The sequence below is a fragment of the Eumetopias jubatus genome, unplaced genomic scaffold (assembly GCF_037043125.1).
Source record: "Eumetopias jubatus isolate StellerSeaLion01/CBP00866 unplaced genomic scaffold, mEumJub1_p1.0 scaffold_5, whole genome shotgun sequence".
In the NCBI taxonomy this organism is placed as follows: Eukaryota; Metazoa; Chordata; class Mammalia; order Carnivora; family Otariidae; genus Eumetopias; species Eumetopias jubatus.
Window position 1 is genome coordinate 105,815,616 of NW_028274811.1, and position 27,765 is coordinate 105,843,380.

A 27,765-nucleotide genomic window follows, 5' to 3' on the forward strand; every position below is an offset into this window, starting at 1 on the left:
GCCCGGGCGTCCCCCTCCCCCCATGGAGAGAGCCAGGCCAGAGCCGCAGCCTCAGCCGCGCCAACTGCCACGGGCAACCCCGCCGCGCCCGCTCCGCCCTGCTCCGCCCCAGCTGCCGGTCGAAGGCGCCTCCTTTAGGGCTGCGGCCGCGGAGCTCCCGCCGTCGCCGCCCACCCCGTGCGCGGCCGCCATTGCGACCGTGGCCTCGTCCTGCGGGGAGGCCCAGGCGTCGGGTGTACAACTCGCGGCATCGCGGCTGCTGCAGGTGAAGCCGGAGCAAGTGTTGCTGCTGCCGCCTGGGCCACCACTGGCTCAGGCCCGGGACGAAGGCGTCGTCGCCTCGCCCGCGCAAGCACAGCTGCTGCAGCTGAGGCCCGAGCTGTTGCTGCTGCCACCGCCGCTGCCCGCGTCCGACGGCGCCCCCTGCAGACCCGAGTTGTACCCAGTGCAGCCCCGGGCGCTGCACATCAAGGCCGAGAAGCAGGAACAGGGGCCCGGCTTGGATCCGTCGGCGGGGACGCGAAGGCCTGTGGAGGCGGGCCCTAGAGCCTCCAGGGCGGCCAAGGTGGAAGGCCCGGGACCAGCTCTCGACTGCCGCCGAGGGGACGAGAAGAAGGGCAGGTTGGAGGCGGAGGAGGTCATGAGGGACGTGGAGAAAGGCGGGGAAGGCAAAAACCTGGCGACCATCAGAGAAGGAGTCATCAAAACGGAGGAGCCCGAGAGACTCCGCGAGGACTGCAGGCTGGGCACGGAGCCCGCGTCCAATGGCCTCGTCCATGGCAGCAAGGAAATCCTAGCCCAGCCATCCAGTGCCTTTGGGCCACACCAGCAAGACCTCAGGATCCCTTTGACTCTCCACACGGTCCCCCCTGGGGCCCGGATCCAATTTCAGGGACCTCCAGCTTCAGAGCTGATACAATTGACCAAGGTCCCCTTGACACCAGTGCCTATTAAAATGCAATCTTTACTGGAGCCTTCTGTAAAAATTGAAACCAAAGATGTCCCGCTGACCGTGCTTCCCTCAGATGCAGGTATTAGACGGCAGGGGAATCTGGTTTTCAAACTTCGTCTGTGTTGCCCCGTAGCTGACATGTTAGCAGTTCAGAAGCCTAAACTAGAAAAATCATGGAACTGATTCATTACAGGGCAAAGTCTGCACAGGTATCACTTCCAATTGACTTGTACATATACCGGTAAAATACACTAACATGTTCCAAGATTCCCATTTTTTAAAAAAATCTATTTTAAGGTCCAGTGAATGATGAGATTTAGAGGCGACTAATGTTTATACACAAAATAGAAATATTGTCACTATAAACACAGTTATTTCAGCCATCAGTTTCTATGCTACACTTTATTATAGTAGTTCAATATTTTTACGTGTATCAAGAAGAAAAAAATTTTTTAAAGATTTTATTTGAGAGAGAGAGTGAGCAAGAGAGAAAGCACAAATGGGGAGAGGGGCAAAGGGAGAGGGGGAAGCAGACTCCCCTCTGAGCTGGGAGCCAGACCTGAGATCCCGACCTGAGCCAAAGGCAGACGCTTAAACGTCTAAGCTACCCAGGAGCCCCAAGAAGAAAATTTTAAGTGTTGTTTAATGAAAAAATGTTTATAATCAAACAGGAAAGTTTATACTGAATTTGGAGGTAATTTGTCTTCTTTAAAAATGAATAGTAAACATTTTTATAAGAGAAAACAGTACATGATTAAATGTAACACTTTAGTATTCTAAAAGCTAAGGATTTATAGAAATATAGAAAATGAAAATAGAATAAGCTAGAAATTGTTTTAAAAAATGTAACAACTACATTTTTTTAGTAACAACTACAAGTATTTTATTGCTATCCATTATTTATGAATATATAGTTAGAAAATTCTTATTTTAAGATTTAATTCAGATAATTTTATGCCAATGAATGTCATGGAAAATCATATCAGTTCAGTTTTTTCATTAACTTTTATATTTACTGTTTTCTTATTTTCCTTACTGACCCTTTCTCTCCATCTCACCCTCTTGCTTTTATAAACTTCATTTTCTAAAGGAAAGGGAAAGCTTTCTATATAATACTTATTTAATCCTTTGTGCATTTTAAAAACTTTCATATATCAAGTAACTAAAATAAAGAGAAACAATAGAAGAGGTTTATAGACAGTTGTTTTTGATGAATTAGGTAAGAGATGTGAATTTAGCTACCTTTATTGTAATTTCAACTTGTTCTGGGACTCTCAAAAAGTCACTTTTATTATTTTTCTTTTATTTTTTCTCCCAGGACATAGGGTTAGTGTCAATGACCCACCTTGGCAAGAGCTTCACCTTCATAATGAAATAGAATATAGTATTATATTATAAATATTTTTACTTGAACGGACGCTACAGGGGCGTGTAAATGAGTTTCTTTAAACGTTTAGGGAACACCTAGCTAGTGCTAGGATTATAGTCATGAATAAGTTGTAGTTCCTGTCCCCCAGTAATAGAATATTTTATTGGGAAAGAAACTAAATTAATTATTGGAAGAGGTATTACCAAAGCCCAAAGAAGTAATAAGCCAACAGTTTACTGTGTCTTCAACATTATTACTCCTACAATATCTTCAACAATATTATTCTTTTTGAGGAAAAGAAGAGGCATTCTAAGCTATAGTTTAGAATGCTGAGTTCAGGGGTTATGAGGCATTCGGGAATACTGGCAGTTCTTTGACTATATTTTTCCAGTTAAAAAATAAATACAGGGGCGCCTGGGTGGCTCAGTCGTTGAGCGTCTGCCTTCGGCTCAGGTCGATTCCAGGGTCCTGGGATCGGGCCCTGCATCGGGCTCCCTGCTCCTCCGGGGGCTTGCTTCTCCCTCTCCCGCTCCCCCTGCTTGTGTTCTCTCTCGTGCTGTGTCTCTCTCTGTCAAATAAATAAACAAAATCTTTAAAAAATATATATATAGAGGAAGGTGCACTTCACTTTGACATTGTGTGCGTGTGTGGGTGGGTGCGTGTGTGTGGGACATTAATTCAGTCTCTTAATTTTTGTCATGTAGGAATACCAGATACTCCCTTCAGTAAGGACAGAAATGGTCATGTGAAGCGACCCATGAATGCATTTATGGTTTGGGCAAGGATTCACCGGCCAGCACTAGCCAAAGCTAACCCAGCAGCCAACAATGCAGAAATCAGTGTCCAGCTCGGGTTAGAGTGGAACAAACTTAGTGAAGAACAAAAGAAACCCTATTATGATGAAGCACAAAAGATTAAAGAAAAGCACAGAGAGGAATTTCCTGGTAATCAAATGAAATAAACAAAACTTCTTTCTAATTTCTTTTAAATTTATTTAGGTAAAGATTAGGTTAGGTTGAGAATGAAAGACAAAAATGCGTATTTTTTTCTACTCTGATATGTACAATAAAGAGAATAATGGCTAATATTATAGTAATGATTGAGTTGATACATGGCATACGTTTTCTTAAATAGAACCAAGTAGAGGAATATCTGGTCTCATATTTGCCAACTAATAACAAACCAGGGGACATAATTTTAGTGTGGTTTTGATTAAATATACAGATATGAACTTAATAAAGGTGAAACTCCAAAGTTCCAGGCTACAATTTTGCAAATATACTAGAAAATGAAGAGTTAAAATCATAGCAACAGAAACAAATATGCATCATACACTTAAAGACAATGAGAATGCAGGGATTGACACCATGCTCCATTTTAATGTTATATGGTTATGAGAATATAGTTATGTCTTCTAACTGCCAAATTTATCCTCATCATGATGTAGTTTGAAACAATTTCTGATTTACTCCCCAGCCATGAGGACATTTAGATTAAGCTTGGGTAAAAGCAAAGTGTATGGCCAATATGATCATGCATGATGGGAAAAGAGTTATTTTTTTCTAAAATATGAGCAGAAATGTTTTGGGTGTCAGAGGCAACAGTTACAGAGAACCAGTGATTCCCCTGGTTAGGGGAATAACAGTGGCTGCAAACTGTTAAACTCCACTCTTCTGACTTTGGAAGGAAATTGGGTTGTTTGTGGACTTGCAATTGCCGAGTTTAAGAGAGTGATTCTTCCTAAGCTAGGTATAAAAATAGGGACTGGTCATTAGTGACCATTCCATTGTAAGATAGAGACAGTTATATCTCATAGAAAGTGAGGGAACAGGAGATGAATAATATAGGGGCATTATTTTATAAGTAAAGGAAAAGCTTTGGGATTCAAACTCAATGTCTTTAATGTTGATTTTACAGCAGATTCAATATGTGTCTCTGGTTATAAGACATTTGCCCTAACTCTTCCTTTGAATCATGGGTTACAATATTGACCACTAGTTAGGAGCTATATGGGTATTAAAAAGCACAGAAATCACATAAGTTAGAAAAGACACTTTAGACAATAACTTATTTTTTTAAATTTAGAAGTATTTTGGATTCTTTATTGTGAAAAAGAACTATTTAAAGGCTAAATAGGGTCTTTATGTTGAAATTAAAAATCGCTTATCTTCTTCTATAGGTTGGGTTTATCAACCTCGTCCAGGGAAGCGAAAACGCTTCCCTCTAAGTGTTTCCAATGTATTTTCTGGTACCACACAGAATATCATCTCTACAAATCCTACAACAATATATCCTTATCGCTCACCTACCTACTCTGTGGTAATTCCCAGCCTACAGAACACCATCACTCAACCAGTTGGTGAGTTTGTTTTATTGTAGATTATGAATTTTTAATAGGTGTATGAAAATTTTACCTTAAGTTGAAATGTTGTTTCTGTTAGCTTAAGAATTTTTAGAACAACAATATTAAGGAAAAAAAATCAAGAAGAAAGTAAAAACATGAAATTGGAGAAGGAAAAATTTCAGAGATTGCCATGTACTGTATTATCCTAGCACATTTTTATCTCATTAAGTCAATCTAGCAATGTAGTTTGGTATTCTCCCTTGTTTTGGTGAATATTTCCATCTCATATGTTTTCGCAGTGTATAGTATATTCCACTGCCATATTTGCATCCCTGCCTACCTACCCCCATTACCTAATGTTTATTAAGTACCAAATATAGGTCAAACTCTGTGTTTGAGACAGAATACAAAGGTATCTTTACAGTCTCCTATCAAAGAGCTTATATGGTAGTTTAGAAAGGATAGATACCAATACAAATAATTTTACTATTTCTTTGATAAAATCTATAGTACTTTGTCTGTTATTATTTCTACAACCAATGCATTATGTTCACTCTGTCTTTCACATTTAATGCCACATCCCAAGCTCTTCTCCTGTTTCTTGTTTCCAAAAGTGATTACAGCATGATAGTCCAGAATTCTTTTTAGATATCTTTCTTTTATCAAATGTCTTTGATGCTGGTTATGCCAGCATTTTCATTTTATATTAAATATCAAATTTGTTTATTTTAAAGTCTTCTAGAACTCTGGTGGAAGCTATATTTATTTTAGTCTGGCTTTTAAATGTCACTTTATACATATATGAATTTTCTGGTGAATAATTTTGTTCTCTACATTTTATCTCTAAAGCCTGAAATTGGTTTGCCTTATTATACTGTTACTCAGTTGACATCTTTCATTCTTCTGAATTCATACATTTTCTCTAAATTTTTAATTAAAAAAGTTTACTACTATTTCAGTTGTTTGGTAGTAGACACATGGTGCCTCTTCAGTTTACCCACCTCTTCTTGTTTAACTGAAACAGACAGAAAACATCCATTTTTCTGATACTATTATAATCCAAAAAAAGCTGCTCTTTGCCTTAAGATCCATTCCAGCAAAGTATCATGTCCATGAGAAACACAAATCCGGCTCAAAAATTCCTTGAAAAGTGATATAGCTCTTTATTGTAGGTTTTCTTGAGGGGCCAGGGAAGGAAGAATCACATGGTTCAACATATAGTAAGTCATCTTGGGGCTCCTCATTACCGTCTTCTCTCTCCAAAGTCCCACTTTTTTTTTTTTTAATCAGTTGCCTGTTTGTCCCAATTCTCCATTTCCCATCTCCGTCTCTATGTCTCTGCCTGTTACTCTATTTCTCTCTCCTCTCCTTCTGTCTCTGCCTCTTTTTCTCTTTGTTCAGCCACATGCTGTTCCTTCTCTCCTTACTACCTCCATATAGCTTTTTCTTGTAGAGAAATTTGGTCTGTCCTCAGTTTCTGCCATTCTTCACTCCTTCACTATTTATCCCAGTCACACAACAAAAGCCTCGGTGCACCCTCTGTCCAGTCAGCACAGGCAGTGAATTCTTTCCCTTTGGGAGAGGTGGTGGGAGAGTATTGAAAATTAATAACTTTTTTTGTTCCTGTAATACTATACTATACATCTAGAATTCTCTTTATCTCATGTAATGATTAGATTATGCTAGCTGCTTTATAAGCACCTAAACATAATGGTTTAAACAGAATTATGGTTTATTTAAAGTCTAAAATAGGTATTTCTAGTCAGTGTATGGCTCTCTTTGAAGGGGTGACTCATGGGCACAGACTTCTTCCACCCTGTGGCACTGCCATCTTTAATATGTGGCATCCAAGGCCACTGGACTAATGTGCATGAACTTGCAGAAGGGGAAAGAGCTTAGAAGATAATGAATGAAAGGTTTTCAGGGGCCAGTCGCCAAAGTGGTACACATCTCTTGTAACTTCCATTGGGTAGCTCTTGGACCCATGGCAACTCCTCTGACTGCAAGGGAGGCTGGGAAAGGTAATTTAGCTATGTGCTAGAAGAAGAGAAAACAGGTGACTGGCTAGTCTTTTCCATACCTTATCTAAAGTTTGATACATTAGAGCTCTGCCCTTCCCACAAGTCTTCTCTCTTCACTTACGGTTTATGGAGATGACTGGATGTTGCAGACTTTAACTTCCTGCTTAGCAACCAGAATTTTGACATTTAGGACATCTTCCTTATACTTCTATATAACTCTCTATGCATGCATTTTATTTTTAACCTCAGACCAAAACAGTGCCTGACATATGTTAGTTACTTGGTGAATATTGAATTAAAGGAATGCATGATTTATCATATCGTGCCTCATACTGCTTTTTTTTATAGAAGTATCTTTGGTTAAAAAGAACATTTCATGTCAGCTAAAAGATGAGTCCCTTCCTTCTTCAGTAACTGAAATAATATCAGTTGGTCTGTATAGCTCCTTTACTTTGCCTGGGAAGATCATACTTCTTTACTGAGGACTAAGAGCTTCTTGAACTAGCTATAGGGAAGCAAAACCTGTGTCAGAGGAAGATGTTAGGAGCAGATGTCTTGAGTGCAGTGATAATTCAATTACAAATCAGCCTGGCTTCATAGTTGTTTAGAGAAGGGAGTTTTCTTTATATCAGAGTGGTAAAAGTGCTATCAGATATAGATTTATTTGTTAGGGTTTTTTTTTTTTCCATCTAGTCAAAGCTTTCTTAACTATTATTAGCCAAGTTCTGCACCAAAAACTGGGATGCAGACAGGAATGAAAGTGTTCCTGCTCTCAAGCTTCCAGTTTTGTGATTGTGGTAGGGGTGGCAGACAAGCAAATAACATATTTATAATATTTCATAAGATATAGATTTACATGTTCTGAGGGAACATGGAAGAGGGAAATTACTTTATGCCTGATCAATCAGGAAAGGCCTAGGGCCTGTGCCTCACAGATGGGAGGGCACATAACCCTATCAACTACGAGTCAGGACAGCTTCACTTACACCCTGTCCCTGTGTTATCTGTGCTTCACTGGGTCAGGGGCCATCTTTGAAACAGATAGATTAACAGATAATTACCAGATAATTAGTAACAGATAAGTACCTACCTGCAGGTTTAAGAGGAGTATTATATGCCTTATCTGGAGAGAAAGAAGAAAGGAAAGGCCTTCACTGGGCAAGGCTAAGAGAAGATCCACATTCCTTTCAGCCTCTCACAGAGACATATTTCTAATCATAGAGTCTGTTCTTGGACTGCATCTTCTATATTAACAGAGATCTAACTGCACTGGAATAAACCAGATCATGACTCTCTTGCCATGGCTTCTCTCTGTATTTTTTGGAAAATTTTAATTAAGTTTAGGCTAAATGTGTCATTTGAATAACTTGGTAACTCAATTAGTAGTCCTCTCTTGTTCAAGAACATGATTGTTACACCTCCCTATAAAATTCTGCCATATTTGTTATGCCTCGCTGCAATAATACTACTTTCATATCTGTCAGAAATTGTTGACCTGTGGCAAGTCCTCTTCTCACCTGGGAATTTCGTTCTGTAATCACATTGACACTGAATGCAATAAAGCAAAATAATTTTACTGATTGTTTATTTTTTCAATCAAAAAACTAAATGTCATTTTAATGTCAGATTAATATAGAGAAGTATATGGGATAGTAGTAAAATGACCCACACACTTCCCTGAAACCTCAAAGTAAGGTTAATATGTTTACACAATAGAAAATTTAAACAGTACCAATAGATGTATAATAAAAGTCTAGCTTTTCTTTTTGCCACATTGCCCTGACCCTTCTCCCAGATGATTGTTCCTTAAAAGTAACCACTATCTGTAGTTTCATATTATTTTTTAAAGAAACATTTATATATACGCATTAGCATCTGTATGTATTCATCTTTCACTCAGTCACTCAATTTTATTCATTTATTTATCCATTCAGAAATATTTGTTGGGTGCCTGGGTGGCTCAGTCGTTAAGCATCTGCCTTTGGCTCAGGTCATGATCCTGGGGTCCTGGGATCGAGTTCCACATTGGGCTCCCTGCTCTGTGGGAAGCCTGCTTCTCCCTGTCTCACTCCCTCTGCTTGTGTTCCTGCTCTCACTGTCTCTGTCTCTGTCAAATACATAAATAAAATCTTTAAAAAAAAAAGAAATATTTGTTGAGGGCCTTTTCTGTGCCATACAGAATTTTGAGCCCTGGAGATACAGCAGGGAGCAAAACAGAATAGGTCTCTCCTCTCATGTCACTTAGAATCTAGATGGGAAAGAGAGACAAAAAATGTAAAATAGGTAAACAAAATGATTTTGATTTGTTCAAATACTATAAAGGAAATAGAGTGGTGTGATGTAGTAATGTTAGTAGGTGAGGTGGTTAGTGAAGGCTTCTGGTTGTACAGCTTATTAAATTCTGAAAAAAGAAAAACATGGAGCAACTCAATTAATGTCAGACCTATGCTATTTTTATTTCTAAAGGTGATGCCCCACCTGCCATCCAGCTGCCCACACCTGCAGTCCAGCGCCCAAGCCCCATCTCACTTTTCCAGCCCAGCGTCTCCAGTACTGCCCAGGTGGCCGTCCAGGCTCCAAGTCTGCCCCTCCGCCCGGCACTCCCACCCCAGCGCTTTGCTGGGCCCTCCCAAACAGACACTCATCAGCTTCATTCCGGAGCCAGTCACTCTGTGAAGAGACCCACTCCGGTCTCTCTGGAGAACACCAACAGGATTCCAACTAGTGCAAGTACTGCCCAGGCCAGATTTGCGGCCTCAACCATCCAACCTCCCAAGGAGTATCCCAGTGTTTCCACTTGTCCCAGAAGTGCTCCAGTCCCCCAGGCTCCTCCTATTCCACACTCACATGTCTACCAGGCTCCTCCCCTTGGCTATCCAGCCATGTTGTTTGGGACACCACCACGATTTTCTTTTCATCACCCTTACTTCCTACCTGGACCTCACTACTTCCCATCAAGGTAAATGAACATTTTTTTCTTTCAACTAAAGACACATATAGCTAATGCATTTTTACCTATGAAGGTACCCATCTTTTTATTTTAAAAGGGACTTCCTCAATTCTGATTGGAATCTGATTTAGATTAGAGGCTGAATTAGGGGCCAAGCAGTTAACATAAAAACATGAAGGAGGCTAGATGAGGACTGGGAGGGCCAAAGAGAGTTCATGCCCCATCTAATGGGGTAGCTGCTACTGAGCTATAGCTGATTGTTGCCACAAGATAATACAGGGTCTAATGTTATCAGATCTGATTTTTCAGAAAAATCAGTTAGTGAAGGCTTCTGGTTGTACAGCTATAAGTGTCTTTAAAATTATTTAGTTACCCCCCCACCAATACCTTATTGTATAGAGTTGTGTTTCTCAGACTTACTTTTATATGTATATCATTCATATGTGATCTTGTTACAATGCAGGTTCTGAGTCAGTAGGTCTGGGGTAGAGCAGTATCCTATACCAGGGTATAGTAGGCCTGATATTCTGCATTTCTAACAAGTTCCCGAGTGATGCCAGTTCTGTTGGTTTATAGACCAAACTTTGAATAGCAACAGTATAGAGGAGAGTATTTGGTCTCGGAGGTTTAATGACTTGTTCAAAGTTACACAGTGGTCTTTTTAACAACAACAACAAAAAATCCCGTATAAATTATCAGTAAAAGAATTGATTTTTATAGGAAGGAATCTAGAGAAAACAAATTTGTAACTTTTCACTTTGGAGTGATAGAATTTAGCTTCCTTGCAAGCATTCTAATAGAGTATAACTTCTACTTTTCAATTGCTGGTAAGTGTATAAACAGAGATAGTTTCTACTGAGATTGAAATGTTACATGTCTAATACCAATCTTCTATTGTTACTTATTTAGGAAAGTAAAATTACTTCTCACTTAGGCATACCAACAGCTCAAAGAACTTTTCAGGTATATATTATGTTACTTCAGTTCATAATAGGATTGCTTGTTTTAAAGTCCTTAGCCCAGTTTGCCACAACCATTCCCCATTTTATAGCTTAGTGATGGTCAAGGGGATGGTGGCTAATGTTCTGGTGTGACTTTTTGCTGTTGGAGGAGGCATTATAGACCTTTTATTCCTCAAAGCATTATGGTTGTGCATTTTGACTTAATTTGGTGGCTTCCTGAAGAATTGGTTCAAGGGCTTACCTTTGTTTCACTCACCTCAAAACACTCGCAGGGTTTGAGTTGTCTTTCAAGTGGTGTTTGTGAAAAATATTCAAAGGCATATACTACCCTCAGCTTTCTGGTGTAAGGGACAACAGATGGGGCAAGCAGCAGGCGACTGAAAAGCCTAGAAGAGACTGGGAAAGGAGGTACATGGGGGAATAAAGGCTTTGAAAAACTCCCATGTATACTGGGAAATATAGAATGGCACACACATGTCCAGGGCTAGACACATATTCAGCAAACACCTGAGAAGACTGTAAGCTTTCACCTCTGACTGATATTTAGGCTCTGTGTAAATAGGAAACCAAGTCTAAGAAAGAACTGTAAACAGCCTGGCTAAGCACTGAAGGAGTGCCCCAACTCAGAACCAATCTGCAAAGACTGGGAGGGTGTTTTTTGCTCTCGTTTGTTTTGTTTGGCTCTACATGTTTAAGGAAAGCTCTGCCAAATCACTAAATTAATGGAACAGAGACTTAAATAATCACAAAAGGCAAAGAATGAAGTCTTTACAAAAATAATTTAGAAAAGTCACCAATGAAACACACAAGTACAACTCAAAAGAAGCAACCATATCATACCCTGGGGAGGGGCAGAAATCTGATTTTTAGAAATACTACATTATAATACTCAAAATATCCAGTTTTCAACAAAAAATTACTAAGCATGTAAGGAAACAAGAAGGTATGGTATTTACAAGAAAAAAATTAACAGAAACTATCCCTGAGGAAGCCCAGACATTGGATTTACTAGACAAAGGCTTTAAATCAACTGTCTTGAGCTAAAGGGAGCTGAAGGAAACCATGGACAGAGAACTAAATGAAACCAGGAGAACAGAGTACCATCAAATAGAGAAGAACATCAATAAAAATACAGAAATTATTAAAAGGAACCAAATAGAAATCCTGGAACTTAAAATTACAGTAACTGAAATGAAAAATCACTATGGAGATCCAGCGCATATTTGAGCAGGCAGAAGAATTAGTGAATATGAAGATAAGTCAGTTGAAATCATCCAATCTGAGAAGCAGAAGAAAAATAGTTAAGAAAAGTGAACAGAATCTAAGGGACCTGTGGGACATCATCAGATGTACCAACATAATCATCAGAGATCCCGGAGAAGAGGTGAGAAAGGAAAGGGCAGAAAGAATATTTAAAGAAATAGTGGCCAAAAATGATCCAGATTTGAAGGAAGATGTGAATCCAAGAAGTTCAATGAATACTAACTAGGATAAATTCAAAGAGATCCACACTAAGATACATTATAATCAAACTGTTAAATACCAAAGATGAAGAAATAATCTTGAGTGCAGCAAGAGGAAAGTGACTTATCTTGTTCAGGAGATTCTCAGTAAGACTAACAGCCAATTTTGCATCAGAAGCCATGGAGGACAGAAGGCAGTGGGATACATAGTGCTGAAAAAAAAAACAATCCATCAATCAGGAATTCTATAATTGACAAAGTATCCTTCAAAAATGAGAAATAAAAACCTTCTCAGATAACAAAAGTTGAGGAAGTTCATAACTAGTAGATATGTCCTACAAGAAATGCTAAAGGGACTACTTCAGACTGAAATGAAAAGACACTAGACAGTAACTCAAAGCCAAACAAAGAAATAAAGAACTCCGGTGAAGTTTACTATATAGGTAGATATAAAACCCAGCATTATTGTATTTTTGGTTAGTAACTTCTCTTTTTTTTCCTGTATTATTTAAAAGGAGAATACATAAAACAATTATTATAAATCTATGTCAATGGATACAAAATGCATAAGTATGTAACTTATGACAACATAAAGTGGGGATGGTGTTTTATAGAGAGTTTTCATATGCCAATGAAGGTAAATACCAATTTAAATTAGATTGTTATAAATTTAGGATTTTAACTGTAATCCCCAAGGTAACCATTTAAGAAAATAACTTTAAAAATATGCAGAAAGGAAATAGGGAAACAAAATAGAACACTAGAAAAATCCATTAAACATAAAAGAAGACCTTAATGGAAAAACTAAGGAATAACAAAAGAATGACATATAGAAAGCAAATAGCAAAATGGCAAAATAAGTCCTTCCTTATCAGTAATCAATTTAAATGTAAGTGGATTAAACTATCTAATTAAAAGCAGAAATTGGCAGAATGTATTAAAAATAGGATCAAAATATATCCTGCCTGCAAAAGACTCACTTTAGATCCAAAGACACAAATAGGTTGAAAGAGGGGAAAAAGTAAAAGAAGATATTCCATGCAAAGAGAGATGGGGTGCCTATAATAATATAAGCAAAATAGACTTTATGTCAAAAATTGTTACAGTAGACAAAGAAGGATATTACATATTGATAAGAGTTAACACGTTAAGAAGATAAAGTGATTATAATCATATACGTATGCAACAAAGGGCCCCAAAATTGCAGAATTAAATGGAGAAATAGATAAATTTACAATAATAGTTGAAGACTTAAGGATTTTTTTGAGATATAACAACTGATATATAACATTATATTAGTTTCATGTGTACAACATACATTTTTTTTTTTGCTTGTGTTGAGAACTTTTAAGATTTACTCTCTCAGCAACTTTCAAATATACAACATGGTATTAACTATAGTCACAACGTTGTACATTATATCTCCAGGACTTATTTATCTTATAACTGGAAGTTTGTAATTTTTGACCACCTTCGCCCATTTTTGCCTATTTCCCACCCCATCCCCCTTCTGGCAACCACCAGTCTGTTCTCTATGAATTCATTTTTTTTAAGTTCCACATGTAAGTGAGATCATACCAAATTTGTCTTTCTGTGACTTATTTTACTTAGCATAATGTCCTCAAGGTTCATCCGTATTGTTACAGGATTTCTTCCTTTTTCTATAGCTGAATAATATTCCATTGTGTGTATGGAACTTCTTCTGCAGTGAACATGGGAATACAGTTACTTTTTCAAGTTAGTGTTTTCATTTCCTTCAAATAAATACCCAGAAGTGGAATTGCTGGATCATATGGCAGGTCTATTTTCAATTTTTTGAGGAATGTTCATACTATTTCTCATAGTGGCTATACCAATTTACTTTCCCACCAACAGTACACAAGGGTTCCCTTTTCTCCACATCCTCACCAACACTTGTTATTTCTTGTCCTTCTGATAAAACCAATTTAGCAGGTGTGAGGTGATGTCTCATTGTGGTTTTTATGTGCATTTCCCTGATAATTAGTGATGTTGAGTACTTATCATGTACCTGTTGGCCATCTGTATGTCTTCTTTGGAAAAATGTCTATTCAGATCCTGTGCCCATTTTTTAACTGGATTGTTGTTGTTGCTATTGACTTGTATGAGTTGTTTATATATTTTGGATATTAATGCCTTATCAGATATATGAGATGCAAATATTTTCTCCCATTTGGTAGCTTGCTCTTTCATTTTGTTGCTGGTTTCCTTTGCTGTGCAGAAGCTTTTTATTTTGATGTGGTCCCACTTGTTTATTTTCGCTTTTATTGCCTTTTGGTGTCAAGCCCAAAATATCATCAGCAAGACCAATGTCAAGGAGCTTACTGCTTATGTTTTCTTCTAGGAATTTTATGATTTGGGGTCTTATGTTTAAGTCTTTACTTTTTAATTTTGGGTTGATTTTTATATATGGTGTAAGATAGGGGTTTCATTATTTCCATGTGGCTGTTCAGTTTTCTTAACACCATTTATTGAAGAGACTATCCTTTCCTGATTGTATATTCTTGACTCCTTTGTAAATTAATTGACCATGTATGTGTGAGTTTATTTCTGGTCTCTCTATTCTTTTCAATTGATCTATATGTCTGCTTTTATGCCAATACCATATTGTTTTATTATAGCTTTATAATATAGTTTGAAATCAGGGAGTGTAATGCCCCTAGCTTTGTTCTTTCTCAAGATTGCTTTGACTATATGTGGTCTTTTTTTTTTTTTTAATGTTATGTTAGTCACCATACAGTACATCACGTAATGTTCCATGATTCATTGTTTGCTTATAACACCCAGTGCTCCATGCAATATGTGCCCTCCTTAATACCCATCACTGGGCTAACCCATTCCCCCACCTCCCTCCCCTCTAAAACTCTCACTTTGTTTCTCGGAGTCCATAGACTCATGGTTTGTCTCCCCGTCCGATTTCCCCCCCTTCATTTTTTCCTTCCTTCTCCTTATATCCTCCATGCTATTCCTTATGTTCCACAAATAAGTGAAACCATATGATAATTGACTTTCTGTGCTTAACTTACTTCACTTAGCATCATCTCCTCCAGTCCCATCCATGTTGCTGCAAAAGTTGGGTAGTCATTCTTTCTGATGGCTGAGTACTATTCCATTGTATATATGGACCACATCTTTATCCATTTGTCTGTTGAAGGTCATCTCAGCTCTTTCCACAGTTTGGCTAGTTTGGACATTGCTGCTATGAACATTGGGGTGCATATAGCCCTTCTTTTCACTACATCTGTGTCTTTGGGGTAAATACCCAGTAGTGCAATTGCTGGGTCATAGGGTAGCTCTATTTTTAATTTTTTGAGGAACATCTACAGTTTTCCAAAGTGGCTGTACCAACTTGCATTCCCACCAACAGTATAAGAGGGTTCCCCTTTCTCCACAACCTCTCCAACATTTGTTGTTTCTTGCCTTGTCAATTATTTGGGGTCTTTTGTGGTTCTGTACAAATTTTAGGATTGTTTGTTCTATTTCTGTGAAAAATGCCATTGGAATTTTCATAGGGGTTGCATTGAATGGATCCATGGGCACAGAATATCTTTCCATTTATTTGTGTTTTCTTCATTTTCTTTTATCAATGTCTTATATTTTTCAGCATACAAATCTTTTACCTTTCTGGTTAAATTTATTTTTAGGTATTTTATTCTTTTTGAAGCGGTTGTAAATGGAACTGTTTTCTTAATTCCTTTTTATAATAATTTATTGTTAGTGTATAGAAATACAAATGATTTTTGTATTTTGATTTTCTATCCTTGAACTTTACTGAATTTGTTGATTAGTTCTAACATTTTTTTCAATGGAATCTTTAGGGTTTTCTATGTATAATATCATGCCAGTCCAATAGAAATAGTTTTACTTCTTCTTTTCCAATTTGGATGCCTTTTATTTCTTTTTCTTGCCTGATAGCTCTGGCTTGGAGTTCCAATACTATGTTGAATGGAAGTGGCAAGTGTGAGCATCCTTGTCTTACTTTCTTTTTTTTTTTAAGATATTATTTATCAGAGAGAGAGAGTGTGAGGGGGGAGGGCCAGAAGGAGAGGTAGAGAAAGAATCATAAGAAGGCTCCTTGCTCAGCATGGAGCCTGATGTAGGGCTCAACCCCACGACCCTGAGATCATGACCTGAACAGAAATCAAGAGTTGGTTGCTTAACTGACTGAGCCCACCAGGTGCCCCTCTTAATCTTGATCTTAGAGAAAAAGCTTTTAGCTTTTCACCATTGAGTATGATGTTAGCTGTGAATACTTTAAATAATGGATAGATCATTCCTCCAAAATGAAGGAAGATTATAAGGAAATAGAAGACTGTACAACACTGTAAACCAGCTACATAACAGGCATATATAATGCTTCACCCAATGACGGAATATAGATTCTTCACAATTGCACATAGGAAAGACCATATGTTAGATCACAAAGCAAGTCTCAAAAATGCTTTAAAAAATTTGATCATACAAAATTTCTTCTCCAACCATGATAGAATAACAGAAAAATTATAGCTGCAATGACCTACATTCAAAAAGGAAGATCTCAAATCGACAACAACTTTACACCTTAAGGAACTAGAAAAAGAAGAGCAAACAAAGCCTAAAACCTGCAGAAGGAAATGATTAGAGGTAAGTAAAGAATAGAAAAACAAGAGAGTTTAATGAAATAAAAGAAAATCAACAAAAGTTAGCTTTTTAAAAAGATCAATTGAATTGATGAAACTTTAGCTAGACTGACAGAAAAAAAGAGAAGACATAAATTATTAAAATGAGATGTGAAAGTTGGTTACATTGCTACCAACTTTACAGAAATAAAAATGATTATTGGAGAATATAGTGAATAATTGTACACCAGCCAGTTAGATACCTGGATAAAGTGGACAAATAAGTGAATTACCAAAACTGACTCAAGTACAAATAGCAAATCTGAACAGACCTATATTAAGAGATTGAATCAGTAATCAGAAACCTCCCAGCAAAGAAAAGCCCTGGGCTAGATAGCTTCATTGGTGAATTTTACCAAATATTTAAAGAGGAATTAATACCGATTCTCAAATTCTTCCAAAAAATATGAAGGAACACTTCTAGAACCAGCATTACTCTGCTACCAAAGCCAGACAAAGATATCACAAGAAAGAATATTACAGACCAATATATCATATGAATATAGTTGTAAAGTATGCTCAATAAAATACTAGCAAACTGAATCCAGCAGCATATTAAGAGGATTATATACCAAGACCAAGTGAGATTTACCCCAGGAATGTGCACGTGGTTCAACATCTGAAAATCAATGAGTGTAATACACCTTATAAATAGAATGAAGGAACAAAACCACCTGATCATCTCAATTGATGCAGAAAAAAAGCTTTTGATAAAATCCAACACCTTTTTTATTATTAAAAACAATTCCTGATTTCAAAATTGAATTGTCAAACTAGGAATAGAAGAGAACTTCCTCAACATGATAGAGGGCATCTCTGAACAAAACCCACAGTTAATATCATCTTCATTGATGAAGGACGAAAGGCTTTCCCCCTGAGATTGGGAACCAGAAAAGGATGTCTGCTTTCACAATTGCTATTCAACATTGTACTAGAAGTTCTAGCCAGAGAAATTAAGCAAGAAAAAAAAGACATCCCAAACAAAAGAAATTTATCTCTTTTTGTACATGATCCTATGTATAGAAAATCCTATATATAGAAAATCCTAAAGAATCCGCAGAAGTTTATTAGAGCTAATGATAAGTTGCAGGGTATAAGATAAATATACATAAAACACTTGAATTTTCTATACACTAGCAATGAGCAATCCAAAAAGGAAATTAAGAAAACAGTTCTATTGGATCATAGCAGAAGAGAGGAATAAATGAAACAAGACAAAACCAGAGAGAGAGACAAACCATAAGAGACTCAATCTCAGGAACCAAACTGAGGGTTGTTGGAGTAGAGGGGGATGAGAGGGATGGGGTGGCTGGGTGATGGACATTGGGGAGGGTATGTGCTATGGTGAGCGCTGTGAATTGTTTAAGACTGATGAATCACAGACCTGTACCCCTGAAACAAATTAATACATTACATGTTAATAAAAATTTTTTAAAAAAGAGTAAAAATTTTAAAATTTTTAAAAAAAGAGTAAAATACCTAGGAATAAATCTAACCAAGCAGAGGTACAAGACTCATAAACTGAAAACTACAAATCATTACTGAAAGAAATTAAAGACCTAAATAAATGCAAATGTATTTATGTTCATGCATTAGAAGACTTAATATTGTTAAGAAGACAATACTTCATAAAGTGATTTGCAGAATCAATACGATCCCTCTCAAAAATCCCAATGACTTTTTTTCACGGAAATGGAAAAGCTGACCTTAAAGTTTATATGGAATTATAAGTGACCCAGAATAGTTTTAAAACACTCTTGAGAAAGGGGAACAAATTTGAGGACTCACAATTCCTGACTTCAAACTTACTACAAAGCTACTATATCAAACAATGTGGTATCAAGAGAATGAAAGACAAGTCACAGACTGGGAGAAGATATTTGCAAAAGATGTATCTGATTGAGGACTGTTATACAAAATGTGCAAGATATTGAATTCTTAAAACTCAACAATAGAAAACAACCTATTAAAAATGGACAAAATACCTGAACAGACACCTCACCAAAGAACATATACAGATGGCATTTAAGCACGTGAAAAGATGCTTCACATTATATATCTTTAGGGAAATACAAATTTAAGTGGAATACCACTACAAACCTATCAGAATTGCCAAAATCCAAATTATGGACAACACCAAATACTAGTCAGGCTGTGGAGTAAAGGAAATTCTAATTCATTGCTAGTGGGAATGCATAATGGTACAGTCACTTTGGAAGACAGTTTGGCAATTCCTTATAAAACTAAAAATACTCTTACCATATGATCCAGCAATCATACTCCTTGGTATTTACCACACATACAAAAAAAGAAAACTTGTGTTTACACAGAAACCTGCACACAAATGCTTATAGCAATTTTATTCATAGTTGCCAAAACAGAAGCAGTCAAGATATCCTTCAGTAGGTGAATAGATAAACTGTGGTACGTATAAACAGTGGAATAGCATTATATTAATATAATATAATTAAAATTAATATATATTAAAAAGTAATGAACTATCAAGCCATGAAAAGACATGGAGGAGACTTACATGCATACTACTAAGTGAGAGAAGCAATGAATAGCATTATAGTTTTGCCTTAGTTACCATCTTGTTACAAAAATTTTTATATGCAAAGCAGAATAGCATATTGAATCTCCATGTACCCATCACTCAACAATTATCAGCAATTTAGCTATTCTTAGTTCATTTATTTCTTTTACTTTTTTGGGAGAAGTATTTTAAGTATTTTAATGTGAATCACAGATGCATATATAATTGCATATAATTTCATACATACATCAGTATGTGTATTTACTAGTTAGGGACTTGAAAAAATGACCAATGATTTTCATACCTGAAAAATTAATAATACCTTATTATCATCTAACCACTAACTGGCTTGTTGAATTTTCCTCCCTTGTCTCAGTCTTTTCACAATCAGTTTGCATAAAACAGGATCTAAGCAAGATATACACATTGGATGTGATTATGTTTAAGCCTCTTTCATGCTTAAACATTTCACATTTCAATATAGTACTCTATCGTCTTTAATTGTTTTTTAATGCCATGTATTCATTGAAGAAACACATTATCCTCATCCTGGATTTTGCTTATTTTATCCTTGGATTTTATTTACGTGTTATCTTTTTTTTTTTTTAAGATTTTATTTATTTATTTGAGAGAGTGAGAATGAGAGAGAGAGAGAGCACATGAGAGGGGGCAGGGTCAGAGGGAGAAGCAGACTCCCCGCTGAGCAGGGAGCCCGATGCGGGACTCGATCCGGGGACTCCAGGATCATGACCTGAGTTGAAGGCAGTCGCTTAACCAACTGAGCCACCCAGGCGCCCCTACGTGTTATCTTATTACCCTTTTTTTCCCTGTAAAATGATAGATCTTGCAACTTTATTAGATTCAGTTTCAAATTTTTTTCTTTTACTCTCCCCCCCCCTTTTCTTTCTTTTTCTTTACTCTCTCTCTTTTTTTGGCAATGATACCTCATGGGTGGTGCTGTGTAATTTGTATTGTATCACATCAAGAAGTACACAAAGTCTGTTTTTCTCTAATAGTGATGTTAAGAATGATCTATAGGTTCACGTATTATCACCGTAAGTGATACTTCTCAATTATTGGCTGCAAAGTAGCAACATTTGAAGAGTTCAGACCAGATAAATTAGAATTGTTGTGGATGTAGGACCTGGGCAGCAGTATTCTTTAAAAGTTTCTCCAGGTGATTGTAATGGTCAACTAAGGTTGAGAAATACCAGGTAATTTTAGTAGCTATGGGGATTTTTCCCTAGAACCATGGGATTGCAAAATGGTGATTTTCTGATTCAGTATTCCTTCACTCATTAACTAGAATGCTTTTTTGAAGAAAAACTTACCCTCATCAATTGGTTACTCTGAAATATAGAAGGGTAGGATAAATTCTTGATTTTTCCCCTCATATCACTGAGTCTTGTTTGGTTTTAGGAATACCATCATGAACAAGTAGATTTTTGTATATTTGCTATGCTTTGATAGATTGCAGTCATTATTATATCTTTTGATGCTCAAATTATCCTTTTATTTGTCTTTTATTTGTCTAGTTGGCTACAAGTTGGGTCCTGTGTTCTTAATCTTTGATAGCTTTTTGTCCTCTGGCACAATATGTCCTAGGCTTATCTTGTACATTTTGTACATACCAGACCTGGAATAAGCCATTTTACCCAGAAATCCAGGTTCCTTTTACTGAAACCACAATTTGGGCAATAGGGATGCTTATTGCTACTGAACTAATAAAGTATCTAGGGATTTTCAGTGGAAAATATGAGTGTATTTTTTTGAATGAGAAAAAATAATTCATGAATATATATTGATATTTCCAAAATAAATTTAATATTGTAGTTTCAAATGAAGTTCTTTGATTTTATGTGCTAGTATCTTTTCCCCCTAAAAATCTTGTTTCCTAATGATAATATTTGCTTTATCCTACTAAACATGTTTTTTTCCTGATACATATGTGTGTGTGTGCATATATAGAGAATAGCCTCAAAACAATTATATCAGTAGTTTCAAAGCAGCAATATCACAAACAATAAAATTACCAAATGCAGTTTAAGATTTGTTTGTAATTCTTTCTTTAGCGTGTATCTTACCAGGAAGGCACAATAAAAATATCAGATTTAGATTACCTTGAAATAATGTTTCTCTGGGTAGTTAAGGCAACTACAACTTGATATAACTGGGGTTCACTTGTTTTCATTTGCTTTTAATTTTTAGGGATCACTTTTTAAAATACTACATTTGTTTTAAAATCATGTAAAGTAATTACATGGTTTCAAAGTCAAACCCATAATACGAAGTCCATTCTGAGAAGTCTAGCTTCTTTGCTTGTCTCCTCCCCTCTTCCATCTTGCCTCCTACATGCCACCATTTCAGTTAGATTTTGTTCTATCTTTGCATTCTTTCTTTTTGAAAATCAATGTAAGACATACATTTATGTGTGTGTTTATGAATATATTATTACATGTAACTTCTTGTGAGACTAAATCATATTACATTAAAAGTGTTTCAAGTTTCTAAAGTACTCACAGATATCCTCTCTCAAGCTCCTCCTGACAGATCTTTTAAGTTGGCAGAACAGGTGATATTATCTCTGTTTTTTTATAGAAGGAGCCCAAAGCTCAGAAGAATTTAGGTTTATTTCAGGTTACCAGGTTTTTAAGTGGCAGAGCTAGAACTAGTATGCAGATAATGTGGCATGGTAATTAGGAGAACGAGTTCTAGAGTTAGCTTGCCTCATTCTATTTCACTACTTGCTAATTATATGACTTTGGGCAAGTCACTCAATCTCTTTAAGGTTCTCTTCCCTCATCTGTAAAATGGAGATTTAGTATCTGTCTCATATGGTTGTTCTAAAGAATAATTGAGATAACACATAAACTCCTTAGCTAATGCCTAGAGAATATAGTAAATCCTTATTACATGTTGGCTAATATTATCATTCTAATAATTCTAATTGATGCTTTTCCCACTACACCACAGTGCTCCTAAACGTATTCATTTTCATCCATGCAATCCTCTAGGATTACTCTTATCTTAACTGATCTGTTTTCTGAATATAACGTGTTTTTAACATATCTATATAGCCATGAAATGTTTGCATTTTACATTATAGACTTTAGCACATGTCTAGTATATACCTAGATTCTAGATCTTTTTTTAAAATTAAATTCTCCACCAAGTCTTGTGTAGTGTCTTGCCTACATTGAGTCCTGAAAACAGATAGTGAGTACAGGGTTTCTAGCTGAAGTGAGGGCTTTGTGGAGGAGAGCTATCTGTATAATTCAGTGGGTGGAGGACCTGAGGGTAAAAGAACTGCAGGAGAAAAGTCATACTAGCTAGAAGTATAATGTGTTCCGGATGTATGTGTTATATTAAAAATGCCTCAAGGAAGATGTGGCAATAGGAAAGGAAACCTGAGACATTTTGGAACTTTAGCCTCATTATTGGGACATTTAACATGGGCAAGGCCCCCAGCACTTGGGAGATTTGGGGATGGGATGCCAAACCACTTAAGATAACCCATATTTTAAAAGAGTTTGAGATGACAGTCTAGTATGTCAATCATACTTATGTTTTTAAAGGGAAGATAACAAAGTTGACCTTTTTAAAAAAAAAAATGTGGGAGCATGAAGTGAAACCCTCGACTTGTAGGTTTTGCTGAATGTGGTTATTATATTTATGTTATCTGTCACTAGATGGAGTCCATGAGCCCAGGGATCTCTTGCTTGGACTTTTGTGTACCCCTTCCTATGATTCCCATTCTGTGCCTTTGAAAGGGAGAATACTCGAAAAAAAACCTAACAAATGGGCTTGGATGGTAGAATTTTTAGATTTTCTTTAAAAAAGCAGTTTGTTAAACAGCAAAATAATCTTTTCAATTGTTCACATTGCAAAAACTTTATTTGGAAAAGATCTTTAAAACCACAGTTTAATATCCATTCTAAATCTTTCTGAAAGGAAGAAAGTTTCTAATTTAACTTATTATGGAGCGTCAATTAAAAAGTTAAGTTGTTATCCTCTGTTCCAGTGCCACAGCCCCCCTGCCCAGGAACTCTTTTTTTTTAGTATAGTTTACAGACAATGTTATATTAGTTTCAGATGTACAACATAGGGATTTGATAAGTTTATACATTATGCTATGTTCATTATAAGTATAGCTACCATCTGTCCCCGTACATTGTTATTACAGTATCATTCACTATATTCCTTATGTTATACCTTTTGTTCCTGTGACTTATTTACTTTATAACTAGAAGACTATATCTCCCACTCCCCTTCACTCATTTTACCCAACCTCCCACCCCTGTCTCTTCTGGCAAACATCAGTTTGTTCTCTGTATTTATGGTTCTGATTCTGTTTTTTCTTGATTTTTTTTAGATTCCACTTACAAGTGAAATCATATAGTATTTGTCTTTCTCAGTCTGACTTATTTCACTTAGCATGATGCCCTCTAGGTCTATTTATGTTGTCACAAATGGCAGGATCTCATCCTTTTTTATGGCTGCATAAATTTCCTGTGTGTGTGTGTGTGTGTGTGTGTGTGTGTAAAACACATCTTTTTTTAATTAACATATAATGTATTATTGGTTTCAGAGGTACAGGTCTGTGATTCATCAGTCTTATATAGTAACCAGTGCTCATTACAACACATGCCCTCCTTAATGTCCATCACCCAATTACCCCATCCCTCCACCCTCCTCCCCTCCAGCAACCCTTAGTTTGTTTCCTATGATTAAGAGTGTCTTATAGTGTGTCTTCCTCTCTTGTTTCATCTTATTTTATTTTTCCCTCCCTTCCCCTATGATCCTCTGTTTTGTTTCTTAAATTCCACATATCAGTGAGATCATATAATTGTCTTTCTCTGATTGACTTATTTTGCTTAGCATAATACCCTCTAGCTCCATTCACATCATTGCAAATGGCAAGATTTCATTTTTTGATGGCTGAATAATATTCCATTGTATATATACACGACATCTTCTTTATCCATTCATCTGTTGATGGACATCTAGGCTCTTTCCATAGTTTGGCTATTGTGGACATTGCTGCTATAAACATTGGGGTGCAGGTGCCCCTTTGGATCACTACATTTGTGTCTTTGGGGTAAATTCCCAGTAGCGCAGTTGCCAGGACATAGGGTAGCTCTATTTTCAACTTTTTGAGGAACCTCCATACTGTTTTCCAGAGTGGCTGCACAAGCTTGCATTCCCGCCAACAGTGTAGGAGGGTTCCCCTTTTTCTGCATCCTCACCAACATCTGTCGTTTCCTGACTTGTTAATTTTAGCCATTCTGACTGGTGTGAGGTGGTATCTCATTGTGATTTTGATTTGTATTTCCCTGGTGCTGAGTGATGTTGAGTACTTTTTCATGTGTCTGTTGGCCATTTGGATGTCTTCTTTGCAGAAATGTCTGTTCATGTCTTCTGCCCATTTCTTGATTGGATTATTTGTTCTTTGGGTGTTGAGTTTGGTAAGTTCTTTATAGATTTTTGGATACTAGCCCTTTATTTGATAAGACATTTGCAAATATCTTTTCCCATTCTGTCAGTTGTCTTTTGGTTTTGTTGACTGTTTCCTTTGTTGTGCAAAAGTTTTTATCTTGATGAAATCCCAATAGTTCATTTTTGCCTTTGTTTCCCTTGCCTTTGGAGACGTGTCTAGCAAGAAGTTGCTGTGGACATCCCTGTTGTGTTTCTGACCTTAGGGGAAAAGCTTTCAGTTTTTCCCCATTGAGAATGACATTTGCTGTGGGCTTTTCATCTATGGCTTTTATGATATTGAGGTATGTTCCCTCTATCCCTACACTGTGAAGAGTTTTAATCAAGAAACGATGTTGGACTTTGTCAAATGCTTTTTCTGCATCTATTGAGAAAATCATATGGTTCTGGTCCTTTCTTTTATTTATGTAGTGTATCACATTATTTGATTTACAGATGGTGAACCACCCAGGAGTAAATCCCATTTGGTCATGGTGAATAATCCTTTTAATGTACTGCTGGATCCTAGTGGCTAGTATCTTGGTGAGAAGTTTTGCATCCATGTTTGTTAGGGATTATTGGTCTTTAATTCTTCTTTTTGGTGGGGTCTTTGTCTGGCTTTGGGAGCAAGGAAATGCTAGCCTCATAGAAAGATTTTGGAAGTTTTCCTTCCATTTCTATTTTTCGAAACAGCTTCAGGAGAATAGGTATTAATTCTTCTTTAAATGTTTGGTGGAATTCCCCTGGAAAACCATCTGGCCCCTGGGCTCTTGTTGGTTGGGAGATTTTTGATTACTGCTTCAGTATCCTTGCTTGTTATGGGTCTGTTCAGGTTTTCTATTTCTTCCTCTTTCAGTTTTGGTAGTTTATATGTTTCTAGGAATGCTTCCATTTCTTCCAGATTGCCTAATTTGTTGACATATAGTTGCTTATAATATGTTCTTATAATTGTTTGTATTTCGCCAGTGTTGGTTGTGATCTCTCCTCTTTCTTTCATGATAGAACACATCTTCTTTATCCATTCATCTATTGATGGACACTTAAGTTGTTTCCATTTCTTGGCTATTATAAATAATACTATAATAAACATAGGGGTGTGTATATCTTTTTAAATTGGTGTCTTCATTTTCTTTGGGTAAATACCCCATACTGGAATTATTGGATCATATGGTATTTCTATTTTTAATTTTTTGAGGCACCTCCATGCTGTTTTCCATGGTGGCTGTATCAATTTACATTCCTACCAACAGTATATGAGGTTCCTTTTTCTCCACATCCCTGTCAACACTTGTTATTTTTTTGTCTTTTTGACTTTAACCATTCTCACAGGTGTAAGATGATACCTCATTTTGGTTTTGATTTGCATTTCCCTGATTATGAGTGATGTTGAGCCTCTTTTCATAGATGGTCTGTTGACCATCTGTATATCTTCTTTGGAAAAATACCTATTCAGGTCCTCTGCCCATTTTTTAATCAGATTGTTTGTTTTTTGGTGTTGAGTTGTAGAAGTTCTTTTTATATTTTGGATACTATTGGATATGTCATTTGCAAATATCTTCTCCCATTTAGTAGGCTGTCTTTTAGTTTTGTTGATTATTTCCTTTGCTGTGCAGAAGCTTTTTATTTTGATATAGTATCAATCATTTATTTTTGCTTTTGTTTCTCTTGCCTTAGGAGACATATCTAGAAAAATGTTGTTATGACCGATGGCAAAGAAATTACTGATTGTGTTCTCTTCTAGGATTTTTATGGTTTCAGGTCTCACATTTAGTTCTTTAATCCATTTTCAGTTTATTTTTGTGTATGGTGTTCAAAGGTAGCCCAGTTTCATTCTCTTTACATGTAGCTGTTCAGTTTTCCTAGCACTATTTATTGAAGACAGTCTTTTCCCCATTGTATATTCTTGCCTCTTTTGTCATAAATTAATTGACCATATAATTATGGATTCATTTCTGGGCTCTCTGTTCTATTGATCTATATGTCTATTTTTGCACAAGTGCCATACTGTTTTGATTACTATAGCTTTGTAGTATATCTTGAAACATGAAATTGTGATACCTCCAGCTTTTTTTTTTTTTCTCAAGATTGTGTTAGCTTTTCAGGGTCTTTCATGATTCCACACAAATTTTAGGAATTAATTATTCTAGTTTTATGAAAAATGCAGTTGATGAGTAGCTATTAATTCCAACCCAACTATATATCCCTCCCCTGGTAAGTTTTGTTTCAAATACTAGTAAAAACAATTGTTGCACTCCTTACTAAGCATTGATTTTTAACACAATATAACACACACCTGCATTTCCAAAACCTTAAATGGTATCCTGCAGAAAAGCCCAGATTAGCAATTTTTCTTTATCAAGGTTGTCAAAGGTAAGAAGCCCAACGTTGATACTAGATAATAGCTCTGGTGAATCACAAGCTTACTTTGCCATTTATTTTATGTTGGGACTTGGTAGTAGTAAAAGAGCAGATGAATACATGAAGTGGTCGCAGAAAGTTATCTTGGGAACTTTCCAGGCCCCAAAGAGGATGCAGTTAAACTTGCTCAATTAGTCTGTATGCAAGGCAGCATGGGGACAAGGTATGATCTAACTGTCTTTTTGTTTTTGTTTTTGTTTTTTTTGTCTTTCTGCTACAGCACGTGCCCTTATAGTCGGCCTCCCTTTGGCTATGGAAATTTTCCAAGTTCAATGCCAGAATGCCTTGGTTATTATGAAGACAGGTACCAAAAACATGAGGCTATGTTTTCAGCTTTAAACAGAGACTATCCTTTTAGAGACTACCCAGATGAACGTACACACAGCCAAGATTCTCGGAGTTGTGAGAGCATGGATGGGACCTCTTACTATAACAGTCATAGCCACAGTGGGGAAGAATACTTAAATCCCATGCCTCAGCTGGACATTGGAGCCTTGGAGAACGTCTTCACAGCCCCAACATCAACTCCCTCTAGCATCCAGCAAGTCAATGTCACTGACAGTGATGAGGAGGAAGAAGAAAAAGTGCTCAGGAATTTATAA

At 36.7% G+C, this 27,765-nt stretch overlaps 1 protein-coding gene across 3 annotated transcripts; it reads left to right on the forward strand.

Moving 5' to 3' along the window:
- The first annotated feature begins 22 nt into the window (after positions 1–22).
- SOX30 (SRY-box transcription factor 30) lies at positions 23–27,765 on the forward strand. 3 transcript variants are annotated; one of them, XM_088023686.1, is made up of 6 exons: positions 23–1,031; positions 3,026–3,265; positions 4,501–4,680; positions 5,838–5,885; positions 9,153–9,645; positions 27,384–27,765. In XM_088023686.1, exons 1-6 carry the CDS (start codon positions 23–25, stop codon positions 27,763–27,765), a joined length of 2,352 nt encoding a protein of 783 aa, XP_087879812.1. The 3 variants fall into 3 exon arrangements, with proteins under 3 accessions (XP_087879812.1, XP_027962524.2, XP_027962525.1); XM_028106723.2 differs by lacking the exon at positions 5,838–5,885; XM_028106724.1 differs by lacking the exons at positions 5,838–5,885; positions 9,153–9,645 and having other exon boundaries at positions 27,384–27,502.

Coding starts and splice junctions, on each gene's coding strand:
- SOX30 (XM_088023686.1), top strand. CDS start 23: ATGGAGAGAGCCAGGCCAGAGCCGCAGCCTCAGCCGCGCCAACTGCCA. Junction 4,681..5,837: donor CACCATCACTCAACCAGTTG/GTGAGTTTGTTT, acceptor TCTTTATTGTAG/GTTTTCTTGAGGGGCCAGGG. Junction 5,886..9,152: donor ATCACATGGTTCAACATATA/GTAAGTCATCTT, acceptor TTATTTCTAAAG/GTGATGCCCCACCTGCCATC.